Source organism: Perca flavescens, chromosome 8, assembly GCF_004354835.1.
Source record: "Perca flavescens isolate YP-PL-M2 chromosome 8, PFLA_1.0, whole genome shotgun sequence".
Lineage (NCBI taxonomy): Eukaryota > Metazoa > Chordata > Actinopteri > Perciformes > Percidae > Perca > Perca flavescens.
In genome coordinates this window covers 11,651,850-11,665,853 of record NC_041338.1, presented here as the reverse complement: position 1 = coordinate 11,665,853, position 14,004 = coordinate 11,651,850, and the positions used below count along the sequence as shown (strand labels likewise).

The 14,004-nt window shown below is 39.4% G+C and overlaps 1 protein-coding gene across 7 annotated transcripts in view; it reads left to right on the top strand.

The window, feature by feature from the left end:
• The window catches only part of zc3h18 (zinc finger CCCH-type containing 18), a 55,144-nt gene extending 51,373 nt beyond the window's left edge, over window positions 1-3,771 (top strand). For all 7 annotated transcript variants that reach the window (XM_028584749.1, XM_028584751.1, XM_028584754.1 and 4 more), the window contains one exon: window positions 2,497-3,771. In XM_028584749.1, the coding sequence (XP_028440550.1) occupies window positions 2,497-2,737 (241 nt within the window). In that variant the 3' untranslated portion in view covers window positions 2,738-3,771. The remainder of the gene's footprint in view (window positions 1-2,496) is intronic.
• Window positions 3,772-14,004: the final 10,233 nt, after the last annotated feature.

Here is a 14,004-nt window from a genome sequence, read left to right as displayed (position 1 = left end):
AGTTTCGACAGCAGCGGTCTTGCTTGATACTGGACCGATGTCAGTGATTGTTGTTCCCATCACTTAGGCTTAGGCACAAAACAGGAAAATAGGTTCCAGGTTGAAAAAAAAACAATTAAGGCTCAACGTATTGCTGTGCATGCAGAACGACGACGGCGCCGGTATATTCAGCTGTGCCATACTTTTGCAGCCACATTTGATGTTAACAACGGTTATTTTTTGTTGTTGCTGTATTTAATTCAATTTTATTTATAGTATCAAATCATTTCTCTCAAAACATTTTACAGATAGATTAGGTCTAGACCACACTCTATAATTTACAAAGACCCAACAATTCCAGTAATTCCTCCAAGAGCAAGCATTTAGTGCGACAGTGGCGAGGAAAAACTTCCTTTTAGGGAGAAACCTCGGACAGACCCAGGCTTCTTGGTAGGCGGTGTCTGTCTGTGCCGGTTGTGGGTGTGATGAACAGTGGCAGTAATAGTCACAATAAAGATAATGAAACTATGACTAGAAATAATAGTTGTAGTATTTCATGGTGTAGCAGGGCCACAGGGTGTAGCAGGACGTAGCAGGGCACTGCAGGGCGTAGCAGGTCATAGCATGCCGGAGAGCAGGACCACAGCTACAGCTGCAACCATGATTTAGGTGCCACCCTAATCCAAGGAAAACCGCTGGGTGAAAAAAACATAAGGACTCTGTGGAATTAGCTCCCCAGAGCTAAGTTAGTAACAAGCATTTCTGCGACGTGGATGAACACCGATAGAAGGAGAGAGGAGCTCAGTGTGTCAAAGGAAGGAAGTCCCCTGGCAGTCGAAAACTATAACCGCATCATTTAGAGCTGGTGCAGGACTAGGGCTGGGCATCGTTCAAAAGCTTTCGATCCGGTGACAATTTCAATACCTCCGTTTCGATGCCGGTTCCTTAATGATACTTTTTTCATATGTTTTAAAATCCATTTCACCATCAACAAAAATACATTAAACACAAACATTTTATTTTCCACCTTAATTGTGAATCAAAACTGTTATCAAAATAAAACAATTCTCTTAACACTGCTCACTTAGAGTAACATTAATAAAACTACTTAGGATTGGTATCAATCCCAACTTTAAAAATTAACAAAAAAAGAGAAACCTTTTTGACACAACATGAACATATTATAAATAATAAATAAATAAACAAAATACATTGTGTACAGGCTAATATTGAACTAACTAAAATGCTAAGGAATGTAAAGAACAAAGACTTTTTAAGAGCAAACTGCATAATGACACAAACCTTTAACAGTAAACTTGGTGACTGCCCTGTTGTCAACATTGAACTAATGAAGAACTAACTTAAGTGCAAAGGAATTTAATTGAATTGCCTTGTTGCTGAAAGGTAGCCTGACAAGCCAGACCCACATCAAGATGTTGGGTCTGGGAACTCACCATTCGCAGGGCTCAATCTGAGGGGCGGGAGAAACGGTTGTCTTTCAAATTCCCTCTGCACTCATAGCCAACCAGCCACAATGTGAACCGTTGCAACTCTTGTCGTCCTTATGTTAAGCCCGCCCACCGACTCTATACACAATGTGGTTGGCCTGACCAGAATTTGGTTTTTCCAGCTCACAAGCCAACGGAGAGTTGCTAGACTGACCATTGGCTGCAAATTACATTTGCTGCCGGTAGGGTGCGTCCAGATTTCTAGGCTAGCTGAAAGTTGCTGTATAAGTAAAGTTGCCTTTCCTTACAACCTCAGCCTGTCAGTCAGTCATCAGGGCACAGAAACCACTGTTGTGCCTGCTTCTCTCAGAGGAAGTGTAAAACAACAGCATGCGAGCGCTTTCGGCTCCCCGTTAATATCATACGCTAACACTAAAGCAAACGCTATCTGCGTGAAGTTTTGAAAAACCGTAACCACACTTGAAATCACTTTATCGGCATCGCCGTAACTCATACTTTACTACGTCCGCACCTCTGCACGTGTGTGTCGGTTGGCGATGCGCTCTGTGTCAATATGCAGAGAGGACGGATAAGCTTGCACTCAGACGCTTTTGGAAATAAAACTTGGCACCGAAAGATAAATCTTTTTTCGATACTCATAGAATTTTTTTCAGTGCCATCAAAGTATCGACGTTCAGTGCCCAGCCCTATACAGGACAAACCTGAGTCAGTTTTATAAGGGTCGGTAGATGAATCTGACAACTATGATGAGAAGCAGAGAAGAGAAGGGGTGCCATGTCTGCAGAAATACACCCTACCCCGCCGGTCTAGGCAAACACTGCAACTCCTCACTCCCAACTATAAGCTTTATCAAAGAGGAGAGTTTTAAGTTTACTGTTAAATGAGGTGATGGTGTCTGCCTCACGAACACAGATTGGGAGCTGGTTCCACAGTTATAATGGTTATAATTGGCTATTTCCTTTTTTAGTCCTAAATCGAGTCATGCTATATGCCTGTATGAACTGACATGAGTAAAAATGTGATCCCAACTCTTGCTTCTCTTCCACAGAAAACGTCCTCTGTCACCACCACCCAAGACATCTGGAAAAGGCCCTGTTGCACCATCAGGCAAGCCAGCTGCCCCGGGCTCCACTTCGGCCGCCGGCTCAGGCTCCAGCTCAGGTTCAGGCTCGGGCTCGGGCTCCAACAAACCCAGCAACACACTGTCCCGCCGTGAGGAGCTGCTGAAACAGCTGAAGGCTGTGGAGGACGCCATTGCCCGAAAACGAGCAAAGATCCCTGCAAAATAAACGGAAGCCCGCTCCTCGCCTGTTCGCCTGCCTGCCAGTCTGCCTGCCTGCCTGTGTGGCCTTGTGCGCCGGGGCAACAGTGAGGGCCATGGGATTGAGCGTTTTTCCCCTGCCTTCAATGGACATGTAAAAATGTTGTATGGTTCATGTATAAAGGCTATTGTGTAAGTAAACAGGAAGTGGCGGCCACGAAAAACCATCTTCTGATTGTTTGCCCTCAGAGAGGTTTGGCTCTGCTCCATTCTAGAGTGTTGTTAACTCCCATATGCCCGACTTTAGCTCCCCTTAAAAGTATTTGAATGTCCACAGTTTGCCTCATCAATGAAAAACAGGAGAAAGCATTTGGGCATTTGGTGAAGTAGGGACATCTCAGGAATGGAGTGTACTTTGTGTAGACTTTGCAGTATAGAAACAGAAGGGTAGTAAGGAGCACTTGATCACTTGCTGCTCACTCTGTTCCTGCAGTCAAAAGGAAGCATCTTCCTCATCTGGTGTGATAACAGATTTATACACATTGAATCTACTACTTCTGTCTTTCTTTCTCTGCTCCCCTTTATTGTCTTGTAGTCACATATTTTCTTGTGGAGTGGTGTGACTGTTGGGTCAGCTCTACAGTGTACTGACAGTCTACAGGACTTCACAACGCTTCTTTGTATAAATCTACAAATTTGTATTCAGCCCCTGTAAGCGATCACGAGCCCAAGCTTTGTTCAAAGGGGGCCAATGTTCACCAACCATTGACTTGTCTGCGTTCTCTGTTTTAGGGCAGTGTTTACTGTCACACCTTGTACAATAATAGCAAGTCATCAACTTGTTTCAAGCATATGATTATAGACAACAGTGATGTGAAGTATTGCTCTTTTTTTTTTTTATCTACAGCATTTTGTTTTCTTATTAGCTCTTAAGTGATAAACTGATGTTTTATTTGTGTCACATTTTTAGTTGGAGTGTGAGAGGTAGAACGGGACATTTAGAGACAAGATATGTCTTGCTTTTGTGACAAAAGCCTTCTAAATAAACTATTTTGATAAAGCTAAGGTCTGTTGCCTGTTTTTTCTCTGCTATTGTGCAAGACAAAGGGAGTGGTTGTTTTTAAAAAGATGTACTGTTGCACATGTTTCTGGACGCATGTAGATAAAGTGTTCAGCATTAATAATGTGGAAAATATTTACTAAAAAGAATATGTTGTAGTTTATTGTAGACAGGACAGCTTAGACATGAAAGTGTGATTGAGGTCTATCATCACTTTGGTCAGACTAAAATAACTCCCACTCACAGTTTTTTAGTGGAATTTCTCCAGGCGAAGAATCCTAATGACATTAGTGATTCCCTAACCTTTCCTCTACCATCACCAAAAGGTTCACATTTGGGGTTTAGAGTAGAAATGTCATGAATTTGATAAACAAACATTCCCATCCCATTTGATAGACATCCCCATCCCATTTTGCATGTAGGAATCCTTCCCTGTGACCTTTTATCTAAGCCACAAATTTGCTTATTTTTCCATAAGTTTGACATGACTGTATAAACCTCCCTGTAAGAGCACAACATTACCAGTGGAAAGATGTATCACATTTATTGCACACTGAAATGTAAGAATTGTGAACCATTCCAAGTTTTGAGTCAAAGTGTGTGGAAACGTTTTCACCTCACCCAGTCAATTATACATAAATGTTAGTCATATGTTGTGCATCACACTATGAAGGTGTCAGCCAGCTGTAACCAGTTCAACCACATTTTCTATTAACTATATATTAATAAAAATGTAAATAGCCCTTTCAAAAAGACTACGGTAGGATACAATACTATAATCAGGCTGTGTGTGTGTGTGTAAAGAAATCAACAAATTTAATGGAATCTCCCCAAACAGTGGAGTCTCTGACGTAGACTTAGTGATCCATGCAGTGTTTTTATTTGGAGTTCAACTTTGGTAACTGTGACATGCAAATATGGACTGTTGACCATTTTGAGTGTCCTGGACAGGGCCTGTAATTGAAGGTAACTTTTTGGCCACTAGCCACTATGGCAGGTGGATTTTAAAAACCACTAGTCACACTTTTACCAGCTTTTTACAAGCCAATTATTTTGCCTCAAATCCAAGGAAATTGAGGACTTGGTTGAAATGTGAAAGAACAGTGGCAAAAAACAATGAATCACTCATTTCTCATTGGCTACCTGCCAACATGGCAGGTAGATTGACAGTTTCACCTGCCAATGGCAGAATTCATCTGCATTCGGTGCGTGGTTGGATATGTTATTTTCAGGCCCTGGTCCTGACATTTGAAGGAATAGAGACCTAGTGTCCAATGTGGAGGAGGCTATCATTTTACAAAATCCTGCGATGCTAGAGTATAATTATTATGACAAATAAATGAGTCCTGAATTGTAGTTTTTACATTTTAATATGTACTAATACGACAATGTAAACATACTCCATCATAAGTAAAAGTCATTATCACTTAAAGCTTTGGTAGGCACTTTATTTTTGGTGTCATTAAGCAAAAAATACATAATAATCTTTCAGCGTATTGTACACACATTTATTGTAGTGGTCTGAACATTTATTTTTTGCACTTCTGGATTATTATATATTATATGAATTATTCTCACCTGATCAAGCTTTGTCTCGCATGTTGTTCTTTTATCAGTACACCCAGGCTAATGGGCCATGGAGGTGGACTTGTTGTTGTTTTTAGAAACAAGTTTACATGCCAGCTGGAAAACACAGAACTTTACTCTTCTTTTAAATTGCAAGTGTCAAGAGTCGATTCTATTAATGGTAATGACCAGGCCCAATCAGCCCCTTTTTATCAGATTTTGCAGACCTTTTATCATCTATTATAAAGCTGGACAAGGGTCTAGTGGTTGGGGATTTTAATATTTACATTGATGACGTGAATGTAATACTGCCTCTGAATATCTCATAGTCACTGAGTCCTTTGATTTTAAGCAAGAAATATTTCAAGTCAATTCAATTTTATTTATAGTATCACATCATAACAAGAGTTGTCTCAAGACACTTTACAGATAGAGTAGGTCAACACCACACTCTATAATATACAAATAATAAGCTCCCCAGAGCTAAGTTAGTAACAAGCATTTCTGGGACATGGATGCACACAGATAGAAAGAGAGAGGAGCTCAGTGTGTCAAAGGAAGTCCCCCGGCAGTCTAAAACTATAACAGTATAATTAAGAGCTGGTGCAAAGCAAACCCGAGCCAGTTCTATAAGGGTTGGGAGATGAATCTGACGACTATGAAGAGAAGAAGAGAAAGAGAAGGGGTGCCGTGTCTGCAGAAATACACCCTCCCCCGCCGGTCTAGGCAAACACTGCAACTCCTCACTCCCTAACTATAAGCTTTATCAAAGAGGAGAGTTTTAAGTTTACTCTTAAATGTGGTGATGGTGTCTGCCTCTCGAACCCAGACTGGGAGTTGGTTTCACAGGAAAGGAGCCTGATAGCTGAAAGCTCTGGCTCCCATTCTACTTTTAGAGACTCTACGAACAATAAGTAACTCTGCATTCTGGGAGCGCAGTGCTCTAGTGGGACAATAAGGTACTATGAGCTCTTCAAGATATGGTGGTGCTTGACCATTTAGAGCTTTGTAGGTCAGGAGAAGGATTTTAAATTCAATCCTGGATTTTACAGGAAGCCAATGCAGAGAAGCTAATACAGGAGAAATATAATCTCTTTTCTTAGTTCTTGTCAGAACACGCGCTGCAGCGTTCTGGATCAGCTGGAGAGACTTATTTGAGCAACCTGATAGTAAGGAATTACAGTAGTCCAGCCTGGAAGTAACAAATGCATGAACTAGTTTTTCAGTATCGTTTTGAGACAGGATGTGCCTAATTTTGGCAATGTTACGAAGGTGAAAAAAGGCTGTTCTTGAGGTTTGTTTTAAGTGGGCGTTAAAGGATATATCCTGATCAAAAATAACTCCTAGATTTCTGACAGTAGTGTTGGAGGCCAGGGCAATACCATTCAGAGTAGCTATATCTTTAGATAATGAGGTTCGGAGGTGTTTAGGGCCCAGCACAATAACTTCAGTTTTGTCTGAGTTTAACATCAGAAAATTGTAGGTCATCCATGATTTTATATCTTTAATGCATGCTTGAAATTTAGCTAACTGACTGGTTTCGTCTAGCTTGATTGATAGGTATAATTGAGTGTGCTCTACATAACAGTGAAAGTTAATTGTTTCCTAATAATATTGCCTAGCGGAATCATATATAAGGTGAATAGAATTGGTCCAAGCACTGAGCCTTGTGGAACGCCAAGGCTAACTTTAGCGTGCCTTATCGTTAACATTAACAAATTGAGATTGATCAGATAAATAGGATTTAAATCAGCTTAGTGTGATTCCTTTAATGCCAACTAAATGTTCCAGGCTCTGTAAAAGGATGGTATGGTCAATAGTGTCGAATGCAGCACTAAGATCTAGTAAGACAAGTACGGAAACAAGTCCTTTGTCTAAAGCAGTTAGAAGGTTGTTAGTAATTTTTACCAGCGCCATCTCTGTGCTATGATGCATTCTAAATCCTGACTGAGTCCTCAAATAAACTATTGCTATGTAGAAAATCACATAACTGATTAGCGACTACCTTCTCAAGGATCTTGGAGAGAACGGGGAGATTAGATATAGGTCTATAGTTGGCTAAGACCTCAGGATCAAGGGCAGGATTTTTCAGAAGAGGTTTTATCACAGCTACTTTAAATGACTGCGGTACATAACCTGTTAATAAAGACATATTGATCATATCTAGTAATTAAGTGTTTACCATGGGTTTACTTTGCTTCATCATCTTCTTTTTGAGGGGAGCAACAGAGTCTAAAGTTGTCCGTAGCAAGGTCGTAGCACACAAAATTATCAATTTGGGAGTGACTAAAGTTAACATAAGAGTCCTCTGTTATATTAAGGCACGACATTGAGTTAAATGCTGTTGGAATATCTTCCTTAAATTTAGCTATAGCACTGTCAGATAGGCATCTAGTGCAGACACTTTTATCTAATTTCGTATAGTGGGGGAGTAAGAATTCAAAAGTTATTAAAGAATGTCTGATAACAAAGGATTCTGTGGAAATACTATTAAATCTTCAATTTCAATGCCATTCAGAATACAGACCTGGAGCTGGGTAAACAACAACAAATATAATTGGCTGTAATGTTTGGATGTAGAAGATTAAGAATAAGGCTTTCAAACTTAAAAGTTTAGTTTAGGTTTAGGATTAATTAACAGGCTTGGGGCCTGCCGAGGGACTGCTAACAGAAGTTACAGTATGTTGGCCCGCACCAGTTACGGAGCGCTCGCTAGCTATGGAAGCATATGATTTTGATTCCATGGTGCGGAGCCGTGTTTCAAATTATATACTACATATAACTATATATTTGACTCTACACTCTGGCACACTCTGGACATTTTTTGTACACAGGTAGGTGTAGATATTGAATCTTTTGGCTCTAAGGCTTTATGTATCTGTTTAAATGTAAATTAAATTGACCGTTTCATAAACAAGGCTGTGGCTCTCAATTTTTCTTTTATGGTGTTTGACAGAAATATTGATTCAAATGATGAAAACGTTGACACTGTAGTCCAATCATGTAACGATCACTGCTCTTCAGTACTGGATAAAGTGGCTGCTCTTTAACATTGAAAGATCCCCTCCAAAAATCTGCATGGATAAATGAAACCATCCGGTGTTTAAAGTGTAAATATCGAATGACTGAACACATGTAGAAAGCTACACGGACTGCATCTCAGAGAATATATGAGTACCCTTAATGTCATGGTGAAGGCTGAGAGATCTTCTTACTTCTCTAATCTTATATCTTGCAGCAAGAAAATCCATCCATTTTAAACTCCTTTTGTACTGTGTCCATAGATGATATTAAAGCCTTGCTAAACATGCACAATCAATATTTCAAACGACTCTCTTTTATAAGGGTGTGTTATTTTAAGCAGGTCATTGTTCATCCTCTATTGAAACCCAACCTGGACCCACCCTGAGAGAACTATAGGCCTATTTCTAAACTCACTTTCTTTTCAAAAAGGTTTAGAAATGGTTGTTGAAAAGCAACGTGTTCAATACTGGAAATGCGCAGGGTGTTAAATTTCAATCTCATTACCGTAAACTGAATTCCACGGAAACAGCTCTCCTTAAGGTCTTTAATGATGTTTTAATGGCTGCAGATGATGGAGATTGTTCAGTCTTGGTCTTTTGGACCTTAGTGCAGCATAGTGTTGATCACCATATTCTAATGCACATGCTAAATCATCTGGGCATTTTATGAACTGCATTGGAGTGGTTCACCTCCTATATCACAGATAGGACTTTTTCTTTGTAGGTGAGTTTGTGTCGGACACTGCTGTTTGGCCTGTGTTGTCCCCCAGGGATTGATTTTGGGACCCATTTTATTCTCCATATACATGATGCAACAAGGATAGATTATCAGTAGTTTTAGACAATAATTTCATTTGTGTGCTAATGACATCTGGTTGTATTTTTTATTTAAACCTGATGAGGCACATTAACGTTCTGTACTGAACAACTATTTAAATGCAATTAGGAACTAGATGGAAAACAATTTTAGCAGTTAAATGCAGACAAAACTGAAGTCTTAATTTTTGCCCCTGATAACATTCAGTCAGCGATCAGGCAGAACCTTGGTGCCTCTTCCTCATGTTCTTGGTCTAGTCTGCGTAATCTTGGTGTGATTTTTGACCATCTCTCCTTCTTGTGTGAACGGTATCCTTGTGTCTTGCCTCTTGTCTGTATAGTCTGTCAATTTAATTACATTTTATTTTATTTATATGAGCTTACCTGATATTTCTCAAGACAGATTTTGTGAACAGAGGGAAATCTGGCAACACAACTAAAATATACGGACTAGTCTAAAATGTTTGCTGACATGATCCCTAAAGGTGGTTTTCAAAGTTTGATAAACCAGAAGTTGTATTTGCACAATATTCATGGCTATATTCACATTTTGGAGGCAGGTTGTCTTTTAAAATTAGTTTCTGAACATGTCAGCCAGTCCGAGGCAGTAGTCACATTAGCTTTAATATGTGGAGCAAACTGAAACATATCAGTACTCTTTTACTCCTTTGATTGGTAATGTCTCACTGGCTTACCTGTCATTAGCTGCCAGCAGTTTCCCCGAAGTCCCTGCTCTGCATACAAAAAGACAAATGTGTCTGCAGAGGCTTCACACTGTTCAGTACACTCCGAAGGGACTGACCAGTGGAAAGTTAGCCATGAATGCCCCTAACTCACTCATGTTGATACAGGACATTTCTCTCTGGAATTGTATTGACAAACTATCCCACTGCACACAAACACACGTACACTGTGACGGCCAGGGGGCTGTCCACTGCTACGCTGTAGATGTAAGCTTTAGCTTTCACTTTCACCCAGGAGACCAGGGTTTGAGTCCTGTTAATAAAATAAAAGTAAACAGGAAGATTATTTTTAACTTTATGGAATAAACGGAGCTAAGTAACGTTCTGCATCCCGTGCGTTTCTAAACTTAACTGATTAGTGTTGGTGCCTAAACATAACCAAACTGTGACTGTTTCAAAACCTTAATGACATGTTTCAAACCGTGTTCACCTTGTTTAGATATAAGGTTGTATTTCCTTGTATTTTTTTTTAAAATGCTCCTGCGGGTCATATTAGAGGATAGGAATAAACGACTCATATCATTGTATGGTTTGGAGGACTTGTCCTTAACGCCAATATCTAATCAGCCAATTATGTGGCAGCAACTAACTGCATTTAAGTCATGTAGACATGGAGCCTTTCCCAATTCCCAGATTATGCATCCTGATTCCTCTCCTCACCTCCTCTCCTGGCGTCTTAAACAGGTTTCATGCGGAGGAATCGAGGAAGAGGTGGGAGGAGAGAGGAGTTGAGGCAACAGGCATTTCACCATGCCCGGAGCTGTCATTTCAAAGCAACATCATTTAAATATGACATGCGACAGAGCTGCGTTAGCTGTCCATTGTTTGCATACAATACATACATTTGCTGTGTTTTATGATCCCTGTCATACAGTGGCCGACAGGGGCAAACGCACTGCAGCTTAATGAAACACATGCAAATAGACAAAACACAAGCAAATTAAGAAAACATCTTCATTAATTTGACAACACATGCTCAGCATTTAGCAAATGCTCTGCAAATACACACAACCAAATACACAAACGTGCTGCAATTAAAGAACCAATGTGAAAAGAAAAGCACGCAAACTCCAAAAACAGAAATAATGCAAAAAGAAAAGCACACAATCCCTTAAAAAAAACGCTGCATCCAGATTACACAACGGAAGTTCTCCAGGCCTCTACGGGGAGCGCTAATTGGAACAGCATAATTTTCAACCCCAGAGAGAGAGAGAGAGAGAGAGTGAGAGAGAGACGGGGGCACGTTCAATCAGTGCAACTGCTTTGAAATCATAGACTGTAAATATTAAGTCTATGTTTGAGATATGTTTTCTCTTGTTTGGCGGCTGTCTCTAGTTTATTGGCTCAGGTCACAGGTGATAATCAGCAGAGACGTGTCTGTGAACTCGTGGTAATAAAAAGGCACAGCGCTCTCTCCCGTGGGGTCAAACATCAAGCTGTTCCACTTAGCGCTCCCCCTAGAGGCCTGGAGAACTTCCATTGTGTAATATGCAGCGTTTTTTTTGTTGCATTTGTTTACGGGGATTGTGTACTTTTCTTTTTTGCATTGTTTGTGTATTTGCAATGCATTTGTGTATTTGCTTGTGTTATGTGTATTTGCAGCGCGTTTGATAAATGCTGTGCATGTGTTGTCAAATTTATGAAGATGTTTTCTTAATCATTAAGTTGCAGTGCGTTTGCCCCTGTCAACCACCGTACTGTCAGATGAGCAGAGCAGCGTTCATGACGACTTCTATATATACTTGAATTCAATTACCAACGTGGCATAATGTGACAATAATGTACGAATGTCTTTCATTTTAGTTTTTTGTATTTGACACACACACACACACACACACACACACACACACACACACACACACACAATTCAACACAGTCAATTTATGTAGAAAGCAAATTTAAAACCAACCTAAGCTGAACAAAGTGCTGTACAAAGTTATATCATATTATAAAAACAAAGAATACAATAAAAAACATGATTCCAACAACACACTTTAGTAAAAATGCCCCTAAACTGAGTCGAACGCCAAAGAATAAAAGTGTGTTGAGGACCTGATGAGAATGGGAAGTTTTTTCCACAATCTCAGGGCCACAACTGAAAAGGCACGATCAACCTTTCTTTTCATCCGAGACTGTGGAATAGCTAAAAAGAACTGATTAGACAATCTAAGGGGAGTAATGTAAAGTAAGGAGATCAGCAATATATAAAGGGGCTAATCCATGTAAGTTCTTAAGAACAACTAACATTACATTAAAATCAATTCTATATTTGACTGGTAACCAGTGAAGAGAAGCCAATATCAGGGAAATATGGTCCCTCCTTCTGGTACCAGTCAACAATCTAGCAGCCCATTCTGGACAAGCTGCAGGCGTGATAAATCCCCACAATATAAGGAATTGCAGTAGTCAAAACGAGACGAAATAAGAGCATGAATAACAGTGTCCAAGTCCACACACACACACACACACACACACACACACACACACACACACACACACACACACACACACACACACACACACAGGTTTGTGGCACTATCTTTGTGCCTAACCCTAACCCTTATCCTTAACCCAAACCTAACCATAACCTAATTCTATCTCTAATCCTACAACCAAAAATCTTAACCCTCAAACAGCCCTTTAAACTTGTGGGGTCCAGCATTTTGGCCCCACAAAGCTATAGGGACCCCACAAGTATACTGGACTCCCGGTTTTTGGACATAGTTAAACAAGCCCACACACACACACACACACACACACACACACACGTTCTCTGATTTAGAGACCCACATGGACATTTCACTGCCCCTCTACCAGTATATATATATATTTAACCTTTATTTAACCAGGTAGGTCGATTGAGAACAAATTCTCATTTGCAACGACAACCTGTCACATTCACACAGTTCCACATTCATACCTGGAAGCTGCCCAGTACAACCCCAGTCTGATCTGCTGGCCACTGAGCAGTATATATATATATACAGTTTTTATCAAGAACCTTGACGTAATTTTTTAAGACTCTAGATACAAAATTCACAACGGTCATCACTTGTAACACAGGCTGTCCAATGTTCAAAACATTGCGTTGTGCATTCATATCTTTAAAGAAATCTTGCACTTGCACAATCATTGGTTCAAAAAACGAATTTATTGTGAAATACCATTGAAACGATACTTTAAATCACCCACACACAAGCTACCCATAGTTTCACTGTGTCATCGTTGGTACAATCACATATTACATATTGTAGTACAAAATAGGTGATACATGTTTCATTATGGTACTACATGTAAATACATACCTGTAAAAGTACTGCAGTAGTAGAGAGAATACTACAGACCAATGTGGTATGAGTATATAATATATATATATATATATATATATATATATATATATATATATATATATATATATATATATATACATACACACATAAATAAATAAAGGTTAAAGGTATGAATGTGGAACTGTGTGAATGTGACAGGTCGTCATTGCAAATGAGAATTTGTTCTCAATCGACTTACCTGGAAAAATAAAGGTTAACCTTTATTTATCCAGGTAAGTCGATTGAGAATGATAACACAGTGAAACTATGGGTAGCTTGTGTGTGGGTGATCTAAAGTAATGTTTCAATGGTATTTCACAATAAATTTGTTATTTGAACCAGTGATTGTGCAAGTGCAAGATTTATTAGATATGAATGCACAATGCAATGTTTTGAACATTGGATAGCCTGTGTTACAAGTGATGACCGTTTTGAGTTTTGTGTCTAGAGTTTTGAAAAATGACATCAAGGTTCTGAAATTAGTAGCAAAGTGATTGTAAAAAAACTGTAAATGAACAAATGATCTTTGGTTTATGTGTATTGTATCCAAGCAATTGAAAAAAGTGTTAGAGTTTTGAAAAAATGTGTATTTTGATCATTGGTTGTGAGTTTTGTGTCTAGAGTTTTGAAAAATGACATTGAGGTTCTGAAATTAGTGCCAAAGTGATTGTAAAAAACTGTAAAATGACATCCATAGCAGAATTATTTAAACTGACACACAGAAAATCATCTTCTCAAGTCTCCAAAAGTCTAAACAC